This window comes from Hemibagrus wyckioides, linkage group LG08 (assembly GCF_019097595.1).
Source record: "Hemibagrus wyckioides isolate EC202008001 linkage group LG08, SWU_Hwy_1.0, whole genome shotgun sequence".
Taxonomy (NCBI): domain Eukaryota; kingdom Metazoa; phylum Chordata; class Actinopteri; order Siluriformes; family Bagridae; genus Hemibagrus; species Hemibagrus wyckioides.
Window position 1 is genome coordinate 24586533 of NC_080717.1, and position 23603 is coordinate 24610135.

The 23603-nt window shown below is 40.2% G+C and overlaps 1 protein-coding gene across 2 annotated transcripts in view; it reads right to left on the bottom strand.

Annotated features, from left to right (window-relative positions):
- Positions 1-15330, bottom strand: part of ntrk3a (neurotrophic tyrosine kinase, receptor, type 3a) — a 194778-nt gene extending 179448 nt beyond the window's left edge. The window contains exon 1 of one of the 2 annotated variants that reach the window (XM_058398040.1): positions 14393-15330. In XM_058398040.1, coding sequence (XP_058254023.1) covers positions 14393-14652 — 260 coding nt within the window. In that variant the 5' untranslated portion in view covers positions 14653-15330. The remainder of the gene's footprint in view (positions 1-14392) is intronic. The other variant, XM_058398039.1, reaches the window with a different exon arrangement.
- Between the last annotated feature and the right edge of the window lie 8273 nt (positions 15331-23603).

The window sequence follows — 23603 nt, forward strand, 5'->3', positions numbered from 1 at the left end:
TCAGTGTGCTGTCTGAGTGTAGGAGGTGTGGTCTCAGTGTGCTGTCTGAGTGTAGGAGGTGTGGCATCTGTGTGCTGTCTGAGTGTAGGAGGTGTGGTCTCAGTGTGCTGTCTGAGTGTAGGAGGTGTGGCATCTGTGTGCTGTCTGAGTGTAGGAGGTGTGGTCTCAGTGTGCTGTCTGAGTGTAGGAGGTGTGGCATCTGTGTGCTGTCTGAGTGTAGGAGGTGTGGTCTCAGTGTGCTGTCTGAGTGTAGGAGGTGTGGCATCTGTGTGCTGTGTGAGTGTGGCCTCAGTGTGCTGTCTGAGTGTAGGAGGTGTGGCATCTGTGTGCTGTCTGAGTGTAGGAGGTGTGGTCTCAGTGTGCTGTCTGAGTGTAGGAGGTGTGGCATCTGTGTGCTGTCTGAGTGTAGGAGGTGTGGTCTCAGTGTGCTGTCTGAGTGTAGGAGGTGTGGCATCTGTGTGCTGTGTGAGTGTGGCCTCAGTGTGCTGTCTGAGTGTAGGAGGTGTGGCATCTGTGTGCTGTCTGAGTGTAGGAGGTGTGGTCTCAGTGTGCTGTCTGAGTGTAGGAGGTGTGGCATCTGTGTGCTGTCTGAGTGTAGGAGGTGTGGCATCTGTGTGCTGTCTGAGTGTAGGAGGTGTGGTCTCAGTGTGCTGTCTGAGTGTAGGAGGTGTGGCATCTGTGTGCTGTCTGAGTGTAGGAGGTGTGGTCTCAGTGTGCTGTCTGAGTGTAGGAGGTGTGGCATCTGTGTGCTGTGTGAGTGTGGCCTCAGTGTGCTGTCTGAGTGTAGGAGGTGTGGCATCTGTGTGCTGTCTGAGTGTAGGAGGTGTGGTCTCAGTGTGCTGTCTGAGTGTAGGAGGTGTGGCATCTGTGTGCTGTCTGAGTGTAGGAGGTGTGGTCTCAGTGTGCTGTCTGAGTGTAGGAGGTGTGGCATCTGTGTGCTGTGTGAGTGTGGCCTCAGTGTGCTGTCTGAGTGTAGGAGGTGTGGCATCTGTGTGCTGTCTGAGTGTAGGAGGTGTGGTCTCAGTGTGCTGTCTGAGTGTAGGAGGTGTGGCATCTGTGTGCTGTCTGAGTGTAGGAGGTGTGGTCTCAGTGTGCTGTCTGAGTGTAGGAGGTGTGGCATCTGTGTGCTGTCTGAGTGTAGGAGGTGTGGTCTCAGTGTGCTGTCTGAGTGTAGGAGGTGTGGCATCTGTGTGCTGTCTGAGTGTAGGAGGTGTGGTCTCAGTGTGCTGTCTGAGTGTAGGAGGTGTGGCATCTGTGTGCTGTGTGAGTGTAGGAGGTGTGGCCTCAGTGTGCTGTCTGAGTGTAGGAGGTGTGGTCTCAGTGTGCTGTCTGAGTGTAGGAGGTGTGGCCTAAGTGTGCTGTCTGAGTGTAGGAGGTGTGGCATCTGTGTGCTGTCTGAGTGTAGGAGGTGTGGTCTCAGTGTGCTGTCTGAGTGTAGGAGGTGTGGCCTAAGTGTGCTGTCTGAGTGTAGGAGGTGTGGCCTCAGTGTGCTGGCTGAGTGTAGGAGGTGTGGCCTCAGTGTGCTCATCTAAGTAAAGGAGGTGTGGCCTCAGTGTGCCTGTCTAATTCAAGGAGCTGTGGCCTTAGTGTGTTGTCCAAGTCAAGTGAGTGTGCAGTCTTAGTGAAGGAGGTGTGGCCTCAATGTGCTGTCTGAGTGACGGAGGCGTGGTTGAAACATGCAAATCTAAGAGAAGAAGGTGTTCAGCATGCTAATTGAAGGTGGTGTGGCTTCAAGATGCTGTTTGAGTGAAGGAGGCGTAGCCTCAAAGTGCTGTCTGGTGAAGGAGGCATGGCCTGAATATCCTGCCTGAGTGAGGGAGACATGGCCTCAACATGCTGTCTAAGTGTAGGAGGCGTGGCCTCAACATACTGTCTGAGCGAAGGAGGCGTGGCCTAATCGTGCTGTCTGAGTGAAGGAGGCATGGCCTCAACGTGCTGTCTGAGTGAAGGAGGCATGGCCTCAACATGCTGCCTGAGTGAAGGATCTAATCTTCAACAGTCAGCATGTCCATCTCAACGAGGTGTGGCTTCTATACCTCATCATAGTGAAAGAGATGTGGCATCTGTGTGTCTGTCTTAGATTGAGAGGCATGGCCTGTGTGTGTCTGTCTTAGATTGAGAGGTGTGGCTTCTCAACTGCTTTCTGCTTTCTCTTTGTACAAGATGAATGTTTATGGCGAGTGGTGATCTCAGATTTTTGGGTTTCTCGTGCTGACCTTCACTGAAGCACTTCATGTCAGAATTTTTCGAGTCTACTTGATTTTCCGAGTGGATAAACGGAAATCACGTCTATCGGAAACGATAAAGCTCCTTTCTGTGAGTGCGCACGACGCTGAACTTTGCGAGGGAGGATGAACGATAAGCCTTTTAATCTCCCAAGGTCGACGTCGACATTCAGCAGCAAAATATCTGAACTGTGTTCACTGAGTCAGAGCGTGAAATCACCGCACAAGCGTCTTCCAATCAATTAATACATTCATACAGGAGATTTGGAGAAAATCTAGTTGCAGGTTCCTTTTGATGCTTCCGACACTTCAGGCATCAGACATCGATCAAGAGTTATAAAATAAACGCATCGTGATCGGTGGACAAATAACACATCTTAACTGAAACAAAAAGTAAACTGATTTTGTTTTTGTTTTGTTTTTTCAAAAGCTGCATGAAGTCGCTAATCTCAAAGCATCCTGTTCAAATTAAGAGAGGAAAATGAGCAGGAATTCAAGCAGAAGACAGGAAGTTTAATTCTTCTCAAGATTCTTTTTTAAAACAACAACAACAAAAAGACTGATTTCATATTTGTTCATCAGACGGATTAGTCCGTTTGTCTGATTTGAATCAGACTCATCTGATTAATCTGCTATTTAAGTTCAGTGAACATAATCAATGAAGCGATCAAACAAAACGGCAATAAAAGGTTGTTGGCTAAGGGGGCGGGGCTTGCTATATACCCTCATAGAACACTTTCATCCATTGGTCAGAAAATTGTAAACAAATATTTCCCACTGAAGGGCACAGAGTCTGTATTAAATAAATAGTTCAGTAAATACAATAACGAGTCTAAATCATGCTGTGAGTCACATCCAGAGTTTATTTTCTCGAAATGTCCAGAAAACACGGCGCTTCTGCAGCTCCACAGCTCTGTCCTTTGACTGAGTTGAGCAGCTCAGAAAAGAGATCCGCAGAAAAACGCCGCATCGCTGCTCGATTGGGGGATTGATTCACTTCCTGCAGGTGAGTCGATTCAGAGTCGAATCACTTCCTCGCTCAGAAACAGACCGAACGGGGCGTGAAGCTCAGAGCATTGTATTATATTAAAAACGTGAAAGCAACTGTGAAATAAATCCAGAAATTAAGATCAATAAAGTCTAGACGTTCAATTAAGGACAAAAGTAATGGCGCCTTATAACAGCAGGAAGAGCTAGCGCTGCAGTGGCTGAGGAGGAGTTAAGTCGCTATATTGGTGTATTCGGCTCTCGTCTTTTATGTCAATTTGTGGGCGGGGCTAAATGTAAACACGATCTCGTTTGTATGGACATGATTTGTTTCCGGCTTTGAGACAATGCACATTATATCATTCTAAAACAATTAGGATCTTTTTTGCATAACAGCAGCAAAATATTAAGCATCTGATTCAGGGAATATTTCTATTTTTTTTATACTTCCATATCTGAGAATTGAGGTCTAATTACGCCCTGAGATCATCAGATCATCAGATTTGAATCTATACGAATGTCAAACGCATCAAAAGTTCAACAAAGCAGGACGTGAGGATGGGAAAAAAAAGAGAAGTGCTAAACGTTGACACTGCACTTCCTGTTCTGATGAAGTGCAGCCTAATCAAACAAGAGTGACCTTCAGCACCTCACTGCTTCTCCACACCACATGCATGAACACCAATACGGTTCCTGTCTCACACACACACACACACACACACACAGCAGGACCTAAAGATCTCCTAATGGTGTGAAGGTCACAGCACAATAACTCTAGGTTCACTCCAGCAGTCGCTGTTTGTTTTTTGTGGGTGGGGCCTGTCCAGAAATTCCAATGAGAAGTTAAAGCTAATTAATAAAAACACTCATTAAAGTAATTGTCGCTTGTTGTTTGTTCCTCTCGGTCCATCCCTCTCGCCATCTGATTGGTCAGAAGTTTGAAGTTTTGATTTTTTCTGAAATCCTTCTTCAGCTCCTCTCTACGTGTCCTGAGACGCTGGAAAGCATTAAAATACAGCGCCTCTTTATTTTTTTTTAAAGCAGGTAATTACGAATCCATTTGTAGCCTGAAGCTATTGTTTGATTACCTGAAAGCAGCAATCAAGCAAAAAAAAGAAAAAAAGAGAAAATAAGAGCACAACAACAACAACAACGCTGGGGTCTGAGTTTGATTAAAAGGCTGTTGAGGGCGAAGCGCAGATTCAGCTCGCTTTCTGCCATCTTTCAGTGGGAACGCCGTGTCCTGACTGCTTTTAGAGCTGCTACTGATTCGAAAGAGGCTTTAACGTCTGCGTCAGGATGAAGTGATGCACTCTAATGGACTAGGGTTTTTTTTCCTTCCACTCGCTCCAAACTTTCTCTTTTCCTCCAGTCTTTAAATCCAGGCTTTGTTTCGACCGAAGTGATGCACTGAAACGGAGATTCCTGGCTTTTTTTACGCGGATATCAGAGCAGCGATCAGCGGGGTTATGCCGAGTGTCAAGTCTCAGAGTTTCACACTGTACGATATTCAGAGTGTTTGGATCACGGTCACTACACTCACTGCATGACTTCACAATAGGAAGACTCGTCGACAACCGAACGCACACGAGAAATGATACGCCATGATGCTGATATCGTGGTCTATAACTCCTCCCCGAACTTCCTGCTGTCCTGTATCTCACTCTCTCATTGGCTGTAGGTCATCGCCGAGGTATTTTTCAGTCAGAACTCCTTTCACACTGTAGGATTTTGATTTGCTCGAGATATTTAACATGCCAAACATTTCATGGACATTAGTGAATCATCAACGATTCTCTCCGATCTCGTCTTTGGTCATTCACACTGCGTGATCATCACTAGCGTGAACAAGCACCGATTTCCGGCATTTGTCGGCGACTTAAAATCAGGGATAAAATCTTCATCAAAGTGTCTGTGCTCATAGCCAGAAGGTTGTGGGATCAAATCCACTGACAAGCCGCAAATATCTTCCTCATCATCCATTTATTTCTGAAGCTAGCTTTATTTATTTTTTATTTCTGAAGCTAGCTATATTTTTCTTATCTGTGTAGCTAGCAATGTATTTTTTTTCTTTGTATTTTAGCTGACTATATTTATTTCTAGCAATATTTTCTTAGCTCTGTGGCTATTGTAGCTCTGTGGGTAGCTATATTTTTTATTTTCTTAGCAGTGTAGCTAGCAATATATATATATATTTTTTTTTACTTTGCATTTTAGCTGACTATATTTATTTCTAGCAATATTTTTTCTTAGCTCTGTGGCTAGCTAAATTTCTTTTATTTCTGAAGCTAGCTATATTTTTTTCTCAGCTGTGTAGCTAGCTATATTTTTTCCCTTTGTTCTGTAGCTAGCTATATAGTTTTGTTTTTCTTGCTAGCTATATATTGTTTTTATCTCTGTAGCTAGCTATAATTTTTTTCCCACAATGTAGCTAGGTATATATATTTTTTTCTGAAGCTAGCTATATTTACTCTTAGCTGTGTAGCTAGCAATATATTTTTTTCTTTGTCTAGCCATATTTATTTCTGTAGCTAGCTATATGTTTTCTTAGCTCTATGGCTAGCTATTTTTTTTATTTCTGTAGCTATCTGTTTTTAACTATATATTTTTTATTTGTACATCTAGCTATATATTGTTTTTTTTTGTCTCTGTAGCTAGCTACATATTTTTCTTATCTCTGTAGCTAGCTGTATAGTTTTAATTTTTATAGCTAGCTATATAATTTTTAATCTCTGTAGCTCGCTATATTATTTTCTTCGTACTGTAGATAGCTATATTTTTTATTTATGTAGCTAGCTATTATTATTTTAATCTCTGTAGCTAACTATATATTTTAACTAATGTTTTTTCTCTGTAGTTACCTATATTTTAACCTCTACTTAATCTCTGTAGCTAGTTCTTTTTAAACTCTGCAGCTAGCAATATCAGTCTCTGTAGCTAGCTTTTTTCATTGCTGTTTCTATACTTTTTTGCAAAATCCTGACTGTTGCCCCTTGTGGCATGGAGAGTGATTTCAGCGCTCGTACCTTCATGCTGCGGATCAGCTGATGTCTTTTGGAGATGGTTTTGGAGATTTTCCTCCAAGGATTGGCGTGTCTGGACCTGAGGATCATCTGCATATGCAGTTTGACATCAGGGTTTTTTTTTTCCCACTCACCCTCTTAAGCTAACACTCCAAGCTGCTAGCATAAACATCCCTCCCAAATCGATTCTACTTCCTGTTTCCGGTTTAGGCTGTCTTGTTTATAATGCCTGAGTAAGTTTGGGGCATGTGCAGGAAAATTCTACACTTCAGACTCATGGACTGTGCGGCGCAATCTGAGAAAGTTCCATGTGTTCAGTCTCTGTTTAGTGGCCTGTTCTTTAAAGTTTGCTAAGAGCTAAGGATAATAAATGGACAGGAGATCAGAAAAATGCTGTAGTGTCCTCTATTCCAGTCATGCACCATGGAATCCCATTAGCAAAGTGCAGAAGCGCATCGCTAACACCCATACATCACACATATAGAAAATAAAAACAATTAGCCTAATGGAGATTTTCAAGAACAAATGGGTTATACCAGGTGATCAGTTAGAGCGAAAAAATACATCTAGAAGACAGATATCATAATGAAAGCGTAAAAGCAGACAGAAGAGTAATTAATCTTATCTTTAATGTAAAATCTCTCTCTCTCTCTCGTGTAATAATCAGAGAAACAAAACCCATGTGGTGATAATTTCTCATGTCTGGTCATTTGAATCTGAATGTGTCGTATGATGTAACATTTATTTCATTAATATACAGGGTTTCCCCCCCCCCCATGATATCAAGTTTGCTTTATTTATAATCACACCATTAATCATTTTTATGTATATTTTATGTTTGCAGTCAGCTTTGTTGTCCTTCAGCCTTTCTGCTCGTTTGGTGTCCCTTTATACTCATTTGCGTATATATTAATAAGCCACAAATTACCCACAAAGCTCATTTGCATACACTTAGCCACGCCCAAAAGAACTCAGTCAGAGCTTCAGAGGAGAAAACTTAAAGAGTAAATGTTAAAGAGAGCCTGCTGAGCTCCAGTGACACAGCTCGGCCACTGTGCCGGTCACTTCCACACAAACACACCAACTCCTCCTCCTCTTTTAAAGGGCGCCATTACTTTTGTGACCCGATTGTGCCCGATTTAGCCTCGCTACAAAGCCTAGCCTAGCCTCAGCTACAAAGCACTGACACTGGAGACTCCTTCCCGACATGATACCTGATTTATGAACCGTTGCTATAGAAACGCTAACGTGTTATTAACAGAAATGCGCGCTGCTGGTATAGCAATTGTATCAACACATTCTGACCAATCAGAGTCCAGCACTCAGCAGCGCTGCGGTGGAAAGATGAAATCATCCACATCCTTTCAGCAGAACCTCTGAGGTCTTCAGCTCTACTCTCTGTTTTTCGACGGAACTCATGTTTTGCTCTTTGATGCTGCTTTTATGTGAAATCCTGAACCCTGTAACTTTAAAGAATCCAGATCCGTGTTTCATGCTTGATTGTGTGGGAGGGAGGGAGGGAGGGAGGGAGGCAGAGAGAGGGAGGGAGGAGAGAGGGAGGGAGGGAAAGAGACAGAGAGATACACAGAGAGAGAGAGAGAGAGAGAGAGAGTCAGAGAGACAGACAGAGAAAGAGGAGGGGGGGCACAGATAGGAAGCAAGAGAGAGACAGAGAGAGGGAGGGAGGGAAGGAAAGAGAAAGAGATACACAGAGGGGGGGCAGAGAGAGAGACAGAGAAAGAGAGGGGAGAGAGATAGGAAGGGGGGGCAGACAGAGAGTCAATCAGAGAGAGAGCGAGAGAGAGAGATAGGAAGGGGGGGCAGACAGACAGAGTCAGACAGAGAGCGAGAGAGAGAGATAGGAAGGGGGGGGGCAGACAGAGAGTCAGACAGAGAGAACGAGAGAGAGAGAGAGAGAGAGAGAGAGAGAGATAGATAGATAGATAGATAGATAGATAGATAGATAGATAGATAGATAGATAGATAGATAGATAGATAGATAGATAGGAAGGGGGGGCAGACAGAGAGAGAGATAATCAGTGATGTTTGGTTTTTATTTTTGCCATCCTGCTCACTTTAATGTTCACAGTCAGAGTAAAATATCACCCTATTAGTGAATACAATCTGATATTGAATCAGGGCACAGAGTAAACACACACACACACACACACACACACACATTCTCTTATTTCAAAGCTCAGCTCGACTTTATGTCCTCATGTTGCTGCCAGAGATAATTTACTGTATATCTATGATAACAAAAATCACTTCTCTGTGTGTGTGTGTGTGTTTGAGAGAGAGTGTGTGTATATAACTGCATCATGTACAGTGTTTCATTATGTTTTATCAGCGTTTCAACTCCACAAACACGGGTTTCCTTGTCAGCAGGTTAGGAATGTGTGTTATGTTAAAAGAAACTGACAAAAAAAAACAAGATACAGAAAAAAAGGAATACGCGATAAAGAAAAACAGGAAAAACACCAACACTCTCACTGCAGAGAGCTATATCTGTTCAACTATCTATCTAGAAAGTCATTTAGAAAGTCAGTGTCCAGTAGATAGATGCATAGATGGACAGAGAGAGAGAGAGAGAGAGATGCCTTTATTTCAACAAAAAGAGACTGAGTGAAAGAAAGATAGGAAAAGAATGATAGAGAGAAAGAGCATGATAGATAGATAGATAGATAGATAGATAGATAGATAGATAGATAGATAGATAGATAGATAGATAGATAGATAGATAGATAGACAGACAGATTTTTTTAAAGAATGATAGATAGATAGATAGATAGATAGATAGATAGATAGATAGATAGATAGATAGATAGATAGATAGTTTTGAAAGAACGAACGATAGATAGATAGATAGATAGATAGATAGATAGATAGATAGATAGATAGATAGATAGATAGATAGTCTGAATTGTGATTGGTCAGAAGGTGTTCTCTGCAGAAGAAGATCTGAAATAAAGAACTAGACTGAATGATGAACTAAAGAGAGAAAATCGGACCAATCAGTTGATTTACACTTAACCACGCCCACAAAACTGCATAAAAGCAGAGATAACAATTCCAACATGGCGGGGAAGAGGTGAAAGAACGCCCCCTGAGCACCACGTAAAAAAAACCCAAAAACACAGGTTCGTACTGACTCCTCCGTGCGTGTGTGTGTGTGTGTGTGCGTGTGTGTGTGCGTGCATGCGTGTGTGTGTGTGTGCGTGTGCGTATGTGTGTGTGTGCGTGTGTGTGTGTGTGCGTGTCTGTGTGTGTGTGTGTGTGAGCCTTCACCAGCGTCAGATCGCTCCACCTCACCGCTCTGTGCTCTCTGTACTCACAGACACTGTGTGCTTTCTGAAATCAGGAACCTTCCGGCAATTTCCAAGGAAGAGGTGTGGAGAAAAATACTCTTCACTGTTTATGCAAAAAGTCAGACAGGAAGTGTGGAGATGTTTCGCTGATTTCTTCATTTTCACTTTTTACTTTTACTGCGTCATATTAGGTCGAACTTTCACCTTGTGTTGTTTTTTGTTTGTTTGTTTGTTTTTTAAACATTTTGTTTTGTGTTGTTTGGTGTTTCGTTTTGTTTTATTTTTGTTTTTTATTTTTTAAACATGTTCTTTTGTTTGTTTGTTTTGATTTTTTGTTTTGTTTTATGTTTGTACTTTATTCTTTTAAACATTTAGTTTTGTTTGTTTGTTTGTTTTATGTTTAGTTTTGTTGGTTAGTTTTGTTTGTTTCTGTTTGTTTGTTCGTTTCATTTGTTTGTTTGTTTGTACGTTTCATTTTGTTTTGTGCGTTCGTTCGCCCGTCCATCTTGTATTGTTTGTCTGTTTCGTCTTTGTTTTGTTTGTTGTGACAGCACATTTGAGCAGGAACATTAAGAAAAGCAATTCATCTGTAATATCCTTCACTCCCCTCCCCCCCACTCGTTCTGGTGTGTGTCACACGCCATTTAGGTGAAAAGATCTCTCCAGATTTCTCCAATTTCTCAAATTTCCTCAGTCGCCTGAGAGATTTCCCGATCCTCCTGAGAGATTAAGTTCCCGACATTCCCAAGTCGACTCGACTGTATGATTTAATCTCTGCAGATCAATTTATTTTTTCGGAACAATATGACCTTTTCACATCAGCAGAACCCAAACTCACACACACACACACACTAGAAATCCGATGACGATTATGGTATAACCTCATGATATTCCAGTAAGTGTAGCGACAGTCCACAGTCTGACACTCAGTAAAGTTTAAGTGATCTCTCTGAGGTCTGTGTGATCTATCAGCAAACCTCACTGAGGGGTTTATTTCCAGTCAGAGATCTGGACACAGTTCCACTGCATTGTCCAGAATGATGACTTTTCTTTTCACTGTCAAAAAAAGGCACTAATGTGATCTCTGAGCTCTGTGTGATGATCATGATGATGATGATGATGATGATAATGAATATGGGGTTTTTCCCCAGTACTCTGGTGTCTGCCAGTGGAACAGAAATGGACTTAAGGGACGTTTTCAATCAGTGTAAATAAACGAATGGTGTCCAGGCTGTGAGTCTGATATAAAATGAGTCAGGACTTTAGACGTGTATTCTTCCCTTTGTTGGAGAACCTTACACAGGATTTTACTGGTTGAAGATCAAATCTGAGCTGCTTTTTAGATGAACAAGCACTTGGAGCGTCTCAGAGAGCAGAAATAGGTTCGATATCAACATTTACTTTGAAGATACAAACATTTGTGTGGAAATAAAATAGACGATTTTGTTTTTTTTGTTGATTTTCATTTTTCTATGAATATATACACTTTTGTTCCTGTTTTGTTGTGTCCATGTTGATGATTGAAGGTCTTTGTCATGTTCCACTCCACAATGGTGGTTAATATGAAGCTGATATGAAAGTAGACACTCAGGACTTTAAGAATTTGTAGTGTTTCATAAATATTTCTGTTTTTAGCCTACTAGGGGCGATATATTCATAGAAAAATGAAAATCAACAAAAAAAAACAAAATCGTCTATTTTATTTCCACACAAATGTTTGTATCTTCAAAGTAAATGTTGATATCGAACCTAATTCTCCCACACTAATGTTCTACTTTATTGTAATTCTATTTTCATTTTATTCTAATTATATTTTTTATGATACGGACAGTGGAATTTGTATTTGATTTGCAAAAAAAAAGTCACATCAGCTCCTAAAATAAATTAAAATAAAATAAAATATAATTGAATAAAATAAAAATAAAATAAATAACACAATATCCATAATTTAAAAAAAGCTATAAATTGGAGATAATTATGCTGATACAGATATCAGTTCCAGTATATTAGACAGTCGATGAACTGAAAGAGAAACCCATCGCTCACGCTCTCACAACTGACAACTAGCAGCTAAAATGTGACAATAAAAATAATGAAGCTGAAGATGAGACAGATAAAAACAAAGTCAAACATATAAAACTGAAAAGGGAAACAGCAACAAGAGAAAAAAAAAAGAAAAAAAGAAAGAGATCTTTGCCTGTGTGGAAAAGTTGTCTAAAGTTTATTTTCTGACATGATAAGGACATTAATCCAAATTCGTTTCCAATTCAAATTAAAATTCTAATTTCATTTGTCACATATGCAACCGTACAGCATGGAGACACACATGAAGATCAATGCTTCTCCTCTGTCTGTGTCGGAAAAATTCAATCAGAAAGACAATAAAATAAAAATAAAAATATAGAAATTGAATATAAGAATAGATTTCCAATACAAATCACACTAAAAATAGAATTAACCTAAGAGCAGGGAAAAGGAGGAGAGTATTTAGAAATAAAAAAACAAATAAAAGAAAATATAGATATGAACGCAGATCCGTGGTGAAACAGTGCGACTTTTTTGAATAAAGTGTGTGTGTGTGTGTGTGTGTGTGTTTCTAGACACATGTACTCATTTGAGGCTTAAAAATATTTACTTTGTTATAAAATGTTTCCTTTCTAGAAATAAAGGACAAAATATTCTAGAGGTAAAAATATCTCCATTTTAGATTTATTATGTGAGAAGATTTATTTATTTATTAAATCATTACATCATTAAAGTAGATTATTTCTGGATTTTATTTTTCATCAAAATCAATATTCAGTTGTTTTGGGCAGATTGTTCTGTTTCTCGAAAATAAAGGATTGAGTCGTAAAAATTTATTTTACGGAAAAATAATCTGAGAAAAGAATAAACATGAGTAATAAAAAATCTCTAGAAATTGGTTTGAATCACCAAGTATTGTAATATTATTAAAGCAAAATGTGAGATCCATTTGAAAAACAAAATAATAATAATTCTTGGTGTTTTTATTTGCTAAGATTTCATGGAATAAAATGATGGCAAACGAAGTTCAGGCTTGAAATGAGTCAAATGATCCTAGAAATACGGCTTAAACATCTGGACGACATTCTAGATTAGTTTTACTGGCTGAGATTCCGTTATTTTCTCAGCGCCACGTTTTATCTCAGCTTGACCTGACGGCTCTCCTGCCCTGCTCTCGATTGAGAAGCTCAGCAGTTCTCCTAAACGCCTTCACCTTCTCGTCCCGTCCCTGAGCAGAGGAACGTGGTTCTATCAGTCACACACTCGCGTATCCTAACTGATCTGACGATCCAGACTGAAAAACTGAACACTTTTTAGTTGAGAGAACTTCTTCCAGAACCTGAGCTTCCCCTGCGCCTCATGAAGAACTCCTTCACAGGAGTAGGATTTCTCCCCTCGCATGCAGAAGAGCATCCAGGATGTGGAAACATGGACTAAATCATCAGGGTGGAATATTCCACAGGAGGATTATCGTAGCACTCAAACCCTAAACCATGACGGCTGTTGATCAGGAACACGTCAGCGGTGGTGACACTGCAGCAGGATTACGGGAAGCTTTAATGGATCTTCTCAGACGTTTTAGAGCTAAACCTCGAAGGATGAAAACGAATCATTCGGAGTGACATCAGAAAACACGTCTGGATCATGAGCTACAAAATGGTGCATTTTAAAAATGGAATAAAAGTGTAGAATCTGGGATACTGAAACAAGTGATGACGACGCCGATGATAATGATGATGATGATGATGATGATGATCTACACCACGCAACTATCCCACACACCCTTAATATCAACTTTTTGGAGAATTTCTAATTCTTTTCCTTCCAAACTGAAACTAAGTGACTGATCCAACACATGGCTCAGGACATGCGTTCATGTGTGTGTGTGTGTGTGTGTGTGTGTGTGTGTGTGTGTGTGTTCCGAGGTGGAAACAATGTGCTGTTAATGTGAACATATACACACATGCACACATACATGTACTGTACACACCATATACATACAATCTACACACACACACACACACACACACACACACACACACACACTGATTATCTTTAACTCAGTGCTGGATTTATTTATTTATTTTTTATTCTTTTCTTTCGTCGTCACTAAGAAGGAAAAAATTCTTTGATTCCTGCTTTGAATACAAATCAACCCTAATAAAGACTCCTCTCTCTCTCTCTCTCTCTCTCTCTCTCTCTCTGAGGAGAAAATAACAAGGAGGAAAAAGAAGCAAATGACACACACCAGTGTTCGCATGTTGAAGAAAAAAAATAATAATAATTATAGAGATTTTTCATGAAAATGAAATCCTGAAGGAAATAAATACCGATCCTTCTGCAACCCTAGGATCAGGATCCATCCGAAATAATCATGCTTTTTTTTCCTGTGAGAAGATCCGTGTTTTAAAAAAAATTGATAGAAATCTTTGGAAGAAGATGAAGAAGAAGAAGAAGAAGATGATGAAGAGGGGGGAAAAAGGTTCTTGTTCGTCTTCTTCTTTTGGCTTCGTTCGTGTTTTGTAGATAGAGGAGCTCTTAAAACATTTTTGTTTTGCTTTTTTAAGAATAGCAGTGATCCAATCGAAATGCAAATAATATAATGATAATGTAGATATATATATAAAACAAACAAACAAGCCAAAAAAGTCGTGCGTTAAATTGCGCACCAGCCTCCCACGCTGTGTAAGTGTGTGCGCGCGCTCACCCGCCCGTGCAGGAGCGAGTTTATTAACATGACACACACACACACACTTTCTGACACTTTTTTCTTGAAACTGATATATATATATATATATATTTATAAAGAATCCCGCACACTTACATGGAGGTGATGTTTTGGAAGAGGTCGGAGATGCTCGTGCTGTGCGTGCCGTTGCTGCCCGCTTCCATGCCCGTCTCGTGCAGGGCGAGCAGCGGGAAAAAGCTGCCCTGGTGCGATTTATTGCAGTAAATCTCCGTGCTGGAGCAGCTGCAGGTCGGTGGGCACTCCAGCACCGAGCTGACACACACCCGCAACACACCGACTAAGAGAAAAAACCTCCAGGAAAAGCGGAGCGGCGGCGGCACCGGACGCGTCTCCATCCTCCTTTAAAGCCGCCACGCTGTTGCATGCATGCACTCCGGGGCTCCGTTTTATTCTTCTTCTATTTTTTGTTTTCTTTCTTTCTTTTCCTCCTCTTGTTCTTTTCAGAAGCGAGAAAATGCAACGCACACAAGCACACACTCACATGAACATGATCAAACACACAAACATACACACACACACACACTCACACACGCACGCACACACTGAGAGGTCCCGCTGTCCGCGCGATGGGATGCAGGAATAACACGGATGCGGCGGTGACGGTGGTGCTCCACTTCTCCGGGAAAAAAAAGAGGAGAAAACAAGGGGAACAATATCCACACACACACACACACACACACACACACACACAGATACACGAAGACACACACACACACACACACACACGCTACTCCGTTAGTGTAGGATGGGCTGAAAAATCGATATCCTCTCCGGTTGGTACTCCTCCCTTTGCACGGTTTGCATCGTAGATGCTCTTTCAGAGCGCCGCGTGCGCGCCTCCACTTATTCCTATCAGCGCGCGCACCGGGGGAGGTATAGCGCAGACACACAGCGAGTAAGTGTGTGTGTGAGTGTGTGCGAAAGAGAGAGAGTCTCTCTTTCTCTCTGTCTCTCTCTCTCTCTCTCTCTCTCACACACACACACACACACACACACACACACACAGGGTCCATGATCTGAGCATCAAGTCCCACCTACTGGGCAGATTTAAAAGTGGCGCACCTGCAACTCAACACACCGCCACACACTGCACACACACACCGCCACACACTGCACACACACACACCACCACACACTGCACACACACCAAATCGAAAACACTGCAGCTCTTTTTTTAACGCCATTACACCATTAAATTAAATCAAATCTACACGTTGATGCCGTGTGATGATGCTGTGTGTTTGTGTTTATGCCGCTGCTGTGATTTATGATCATAAGACTCAACAGGTTGATTGTCTAAAAGAAATATAATAATAAAAAATAAATAAATAAAAAATCCTTACAAGCAGCGATGTTACTATAAGTAACATAATTGCACACTGTGTTTATTTGTTCGTATTATTATTTCTTCTTATTTCTATTCATTCATATTTCATTTCTAATTTAGTTTCTTAAATGGAGTTTATTTTCATGAATAATCCAAGGCCCGGTTTTTCTTTCACTGTAAGATGCATACTGTATAAAAATAACTGCGTACGTCACAGATAATATCTTGAATCTTTACATTTGTGTGATGATATTTTTTGATTGATTGATTGATTGATTGATTTTTTTGGCCAGTTGCTCATCCTTTTATTTCCTCAAACAGAAAAAATTTATCTTGGCTAAAAGTTAACTAATAATTATTAGAGCCTAAAGGGTGCGTCTCAAATCAGCTCCCTATAGACCCTTTTTTTTTCTGTTAGTAAACTTTGTGATGGTTTTTTTTTTGTGGGTGGAGCTTAGAAAGATTTCCCTGACTGCTACAAAAGCGGTCGTTATCAAGTTTGTTGTTAAACAATGACTGGTCAAAATCAGAATTTATCTGACTACGTTAGGTCACTCACTGTCCAGGACTGCGAATGTTTTTTGACTAAATGAATAAACTTTAACGGACAGAACCAGATTGGCTGACCTGTACACGCTCACTCGATGGATGGACGATGTGACAGGACGACCTCCGGTTGAGTGACCTGACATCTATACCTATTTGATAGAAAAACTGAGCGCTTCTGGCAAATGACACAGTTTCCTATGTTTAGTCGTTAGCTAACTTACACGCTAAAAAGTTAGCATTACATGACGAATCATTTAACTTGTTCCCCAATTTCTGATGAGGTGTGCATGCATAAGAAATATTTAGACACGTAACCAAACCATAAACCGTACCAACAACAAACAGTAGTTTCTTTAACTTTATCTGATATAAAGTGTGTGCTGCAAACGCCAGCATTTTTGATGATTGTTTCTGTCCAGTCTGCTCCTTTTATTGCGTTCAACCACAGCTGTCGTCGTTTTTTTTTGTCCTGCAGTGGCAGCAGTTATGTGATAAAACTTCAAAATGGAGCCTGTACTCCATCGAATCTGTCACACAACAACATGACATTTGTTTTCCAGTGTAGCAGACTCTGTGCTGGTTTGTACTGACCACCTCCAGTTTTCCCCTTTGTTTTGCCTCCAGTTAGCGCCATCTGAAAAGGATCTGTGGCTCCCTAGCTGGTGACCGTGATGACGTCATTTCTGTTGTCATGACAACATACTCAAGTTGAGACTTTTCAAGTTGTTTAAAGTACATTATACAAAAAATAATTTGCATAACCTTCATGTGCTTCAAGCAGGATCATAGTCGAGCTAGAGGATTTCTTCAAAGTTAGATTCGAAACCAGTGGTATATAGAATGTCGGATAAAGTGACAGAAAAAAAATGCTAGCCTAATCATTTGAGAGTCACATTAGAGCCAGAGAACATTTTTATAGAATTTATTAAGAAAACAAATGCTGCATGACATGTTTCTATTCTGTCCTGAAGATGAGCTCAGCTTCACCTCTGAGTGTTGCAAAGAGCTGACACTGGAGACTCCTTCCACACATCATACAAAAAAATGACATTTCACCTTGCGGAAAACTTCTAGAGACAGTCAGTTTAGAGACAGTGTCACTGAGGAAGAGACAGGAGTCAGAGTTGGAGGTAGCAGAGCTGAAGATCTTTTTGGGAGTGACACGGTTGGACAGGATTAGGAACGAGGACATCAGAGGGACGGCTCATGTTGGACGTTTGAGGGACAAAGTTAGGGAGAGGCCAGATTAAGATGGTTTGGACACGTCCAGAGGAGGGAGAGTGAGTATATTGGTAGGAGAATGTTGGACATGGAGCTGCCAGGCAGGAGGAAAAGAGGAAGGCCAAAGAGGAGGTATATGGATGGAATAAATGAGGATATGAAGATAGTGGGTGCGAGTGTTGAGGATACAGAAGATAGGGATAGGTGGAGAGAGATGATTCGCTGTGACCACCTCTGAAGGGAAAAGCCGAAAGAAGAAGATGGTCTTGCGGAAAACTTCATCGTAGCTACGTTTATGTGGAGCATATGCTGTATGCGCCGTTCCTATAGAACTGTAAACCTATACTTCTGTCAGAGCTGACCAGAGCTAACACCTTCTGACCAATCAGCTCTGTGGGATAAATAGATGGATGAAGCAGCTCTCTCTGGTAGCAGAGTTTCTGAGTTCCTCTGAGAAGCTTGTGGGGTTTTTTTTTCCCTCACAGCTAGGTCACTTCCTGTGAATTAGCATAACTAAAGAGAACTAGCAGCTAAAGAATGAAGCTAATTCGATACGCTATGCGCATTCACATTCACATCAACTCCTGATAAGAGAAAAACAGAGCCTCGGCGTTAGCCCCTAATTACAGCCGTCTAATGAATTCTATGAATCCGGAGACGATCCGACGCTCCGCGAGTTCCAGTCGAATCCAAGCACAAAAGGTCACCTGAGGTCAAATCCATCCAAATCTTCTGGTGCTGCCGCGTCCTCATGAAAGGAACGGAGCTGAAAGACGAACCTGACGTCTCTCTCTGACCTCTGAACTTCACAGTGCATTAACGGAGAAGCACAGCACGCTACATGAGCATACACAATAAAAAAAAAAACACACTCACTTCACCATCTGTACAGCGCCAGAGCACAACCAGCTCATATAACACCAGCGCCGAATGTTCTGGAAAAAATACATAAAGCTACAGGATAGAAGAAATCAGAATTGGTGTCTGTTTTTTTCAGTGTTTTTATAATAAAATCATAATAACATCATAACAGCATAACAACATAATAACATCATAATAACATAATAATAATAACAGCATCATATCATAATAACATCATAATAACAGCACAATAACAACATAATAACATCATAATAACATAATAATAATAACAGCATCATATCATAATAACATCATAATAACAGCACAATAACAACATAATAACATCATAATAACATAATAATAATAACAGCATCATATCATAATAACATCATAATAACAGCACAATAACAACATAATAACATCATAATAACATAATAATAATAACAGCATCATATCATAATAACATCATAATAACAGCACAATAACAACATAATAACATCATAATAACATAATAATAATAACAGCATCATATCATAATAACATCATAATAACAGCACAATAACAACATAATAACATCATAATAACATAATAATAATAACAGCATCATATCATAACATCATAATAACAGCACAATAACAACATAATAACATCATAACAGCATAACATCATATGAACAGCATAATAACGTCATGAGAACATCATAATAACATCATAATAATAACAGCATCATATCATAATAACATCATAATAACAGCACAATAACATTATAATAACATCATAACATAATAATAATAACAGCATCATATCATAATAACATCATAATAACAGCACAATAACATTATAATAACATCATAACAGCATAACATCATATGAACAGCATAATAACGTCATAAGAACATCATAATAACAATAATAATAACAGCACAATAACATTATAATAACATCATAACAGCATAACATCATATGAACAGCATAATAACGTCATAAGAACATCATAATAACATCATAATAACAATAATAATAACAGCACAATAACATTATAATAACATCATAACAGCATAACATCATATGAACAGCATAATAACATCATAAGAACATCATAATAACATCATAATAACATAATAATAACAGCACAATAACATTATAATAACATCATAACAGCATAACATCATATGAACAGCATAATAACGTCATAAGAACATCATAATAACATCATAACAATAATAATAACAGCACAATAACATTATAATAACATCATAACAGCATAACATCATATGAACAGCATAATAACATCATAAGAACATCATAATAACATCATAATAACATAATAATAATAACAGCACAATAACATTATAATAACATTATAACAGCAAAATAACGTCATAATAACATCATAATTACAGCATAATAACAGCATAATAACATCATAATTACAGCATAATAACATTATAATAACATCATGATAGCAGCATAATAACATTATAATATCATAACAGCATAATACCATTATAATAACATTATAATAATGGTATAATAACAACGCAAAACTCTCTGTATTGTAAATAACTGATTACATCACATTTACACAGTTGCTTTAAAGGAAATTTCTTTTTCCCCTTCTGTTTTCTCTTTTCTTTTCCCCTGTTTTCATTCTTTAGTTATTTCTGTCATCCATTTCCCCTCTCACAACACCTACCTTTGTTTATTTGTTTTTTTTTATTATTTTCGTTTCTTATCCCATGTTTTATCTTTTCATTTCCTTCTTTTATTAATTGCACTCATTTTCTTTTCCTTCCCTTATTCCTTCCTTTTTTTTCATTCTCTCCATCCACACATTCTTTCTTCATTCATCTTTTTTATCTAATTTCCTTCCTTCCCCATTGCTCTTGTAACTAATAATTAATGGCCAGTAGAAACAATACAATGCCTCTCTCAGTGCCTTTGCACACACGCACACGCGCACACACACACACACACACACACACACACACAGGTGTGTGTTTTAATCCTGCTGTGTAGCGGTGCTGACCTGCCCCTGTGTCGACAAACACACTGAACAACCAGTACCATCTGTCACCATTATTGCTGCAACACACACACACACACACACACACAGAGTTAAAAAAGCAAAACACAGAGAAAGCAACATGGTTCAAAGCATCATAGTGAGTCCAGACTGACAGGTACACAGGCCACGCCTCCTTCTTCAACACTGACAAGTAAACAGGCCACGCCTCCTTCACTAACAGTGAGAGAAACACAGGGCACACCTCCTTTACTAACACTGACAGGTGAACAGGCCACACCTCCTTCATTAAGACTGACAAGTGAACAGGCCATGAGTCCTTCACTAAGACAGACAGGTAAAAAAGTCACGCCCCCTCCTTCTCTAAGTCTGACAGGTGAACAGGCCACGCCTCCTCCTTCAGTGAACCTTTGACGTTATTTGAAGTAACACTTTCCTCAGTAATAAAGGAGATGGAGTTGAAGATCCGATCAATTCAGCATCACAGAAAAAACTTTCCCTTCTCACTCAGCTCTGAATCGATTCAGCAGATCGTAAATATCGGGTCCGGCGCACCGCTGTGAAAAGTTCTCACTGGTTCGGTTTTATAGAGCTTAGTAAAAATAAAATGTAATCAATAAACAAATAAACAAAAGGAACATGAAGTTTAAGAGCAGAAGAAGTTCCTCAGCAGCTCCTTCACTGAGACTCCAACTACAATAAACCGCAGCTTTTTTTTTTGTCTTTTTCATTTTCATAACAATATCGTGACGGTTTGTGAATAAAGTGTTTCATTCGTCTTAAACCTCCTCAGTGTGCCTTCCATCGTCCCATTTTAATCTCAGGTGACTGTTGATGACGGATACAAAAAATCCAAAACTTTCCTCCTGCAGAGTTTTCCGAGGTTGTTCTGTCGTTCCACTCGTTTTCACACACACCTGGAAATAACAGCCAGAGTCTCTGATTGTTTTGTTTTCAGATTCTTTTCCCTCATTAATTGCCTGATTTCTCTCTCTCTCTCTCTGTCTCTCTCTCTCTCTCTCTCTCCATCCCTCCCCCCCTATCTCTGACTGTCAGCTCTCACCGCTGTATTCAGTGTATTTTCTCAGCAGGATGAAGCGCTGGACGGTGATCCAGTCAGTTAACAGATGGAATGACACGTTACGTTTGGTCGGGTTTCATCAATGTTTGGAAAAAAAGTCTTTGTGATGAACATCTCTTTCAATCTGAGGAATGTAGCGTCTGACTGTTTTTGCAGCACGGAGCTCTCACACAGGTCCAGGTCTACACAGGAAAACACAAAGTTTTAATAAATGACTATACACACCGCTCCTGAAGCTAATTCGATTTCTAACATTGTTACCATCAAGTGTGGTTTATTCTACGTTTGGTAAAGATAAAAAAGTCACTACGGATTGTCAGAAGTCTTTGAATACCCAGCGCTAACACTAGATAGCTCACGAACATATTCTAATACGATGGTACTACCTGCTAATTCTAGACATTTGGACAGCATGAGCTAATGTGAAAGGATTTCATGGTGATGTTATATGTAGATGTAAATAATCTTCACTGCATGTCAGCTAGCTTTATAATCCCACATGCTAATGCTGGATATTTGAGAGATAACATATGAGAGAATTTTTCATTTTCATAGATAATTATCCTTAACAATAACTATCCTTAATAATCCTCACTGCTAATACAATCTAGTTGGCTAATACAAGGTAACTAAGTTAACTGGGAACATTTCTGAGTAAAATCTGTGCAGGAAACAGCTGAATCGTGTCTCAGGGCTTGAGTCACTCATTTGTACAGTTTAAAGAGAGAATGTTTTAGTGAAGAAAATGTTCATCTGGGGAGAAAAAAAACAACAAATGAAGAAAGTTTCAGAAATATATTATTCCCTCCATCACTCCACTCTTCCTTTACTGTGCGAAAGTCGGCACTGAGCCGCGGAGCTGTGAACTGCAGAGTCTCTGTGTGACACTTTGAAGCCCCACAGAAGAGACAGAAAGTGTGGAGATGCATGAGGAGTGAAGGTGAGTGAGTGTGTGTGTGTGTGTGTGTGTGAGTAAGAAAGAAAGAAAGAAAGAACAGAAAAAGAGAAGCTTGTTGAATTTAAGATAGATAGATAGATAGATAGATAGATAGATAGATAGATAGATAGATAGATAGATAGATAGATAGATAGATAGATAGATAGATAGATAGATAGATAGATGGGAAAGCATGGAAGAGCAAGGGAGAAAGAGGGAAAGAGTGAGACATGGCTGAATTGAATTCAATTGAGATGGATGTAGAGATAGATGGAGAGAGAAGGATGGCCAGAGAGAGAGAGAAAGAGAGAGAGATGTGTGTAGGGGGTAAGATAATGAGACATAGACAGAGAAATAGAGATGGGGGGCAAGAGAGAGGGAGACAGAGAGAGAGAAATAGTGAGAGATAAAACTGAACTGAATTCAAGTGAGACAGAGAAAAAAGACAGACAGAGAGAGAGAGAGAGAGAGAGAGAGAGAGAGCGCATGCCCTCCATTCTGGTTTAAAATCATCATTAAAACCAAGTATATTTGTCCATGGGGTGTCTCTCCTCCCACTCAGTTTTTTCTTTTTAAAACATTAACACAGGCCTAGCTTTCCCAACACTGGCCCAAAGTCCATCTCCTTGTTGCCCCGACACTCCAGGAGATGGACTGCACACCCGTCCAAGTTGACTTTAATGTTCAGCCATGGAAAAGATCCCTCCTTTGCAGGACCAGTTTTGCTGGTCTGGTAGTTTAGCAGCTGAACACGCTCCTGTGATGTTAGGGTGGACCTCCAGCAGTGTAAGAGCTGGTTGACAACATGCAGGGACTGCAGTCCCATACGCGCTGCCAGGTCCTCTGCCCTCGACAAGATGTTCACAAGCTCCTGGAGCGTCACAATCCCTGAGGAGACTCCTGGACAGTGCAGGGACAGCCACACTGGAGATGTCCAGCCACCTGCTGTACACCAGAGGCTCCTCCAGCAGCCAGTCTTTCTTAATATTCCAGAGCCTTTGTTCTGTTTTTTTTTTTTTTAAAAAAGTTCCGGATTAAAAAAAGTCCACAGTAATCCAGAACATCCAGCATTTTCATGTCCATTAACAACAAAGTACTGTCCAGCCCCAGTCCTCCAACTGTGCATAATAATCCACTAACTGCTGCTCTCCATACTAAGACTCTAGGTCCAGTGAGTGTCTCTGGATGAAGTTGGAAGCTGGATGCAGGTGGAAGGCTGCAGCTCTGCTGTATAGCTGGACCAGCCCCTGCCCTCTTTCCTCTTTGGGCAGATAAAGGATGCTC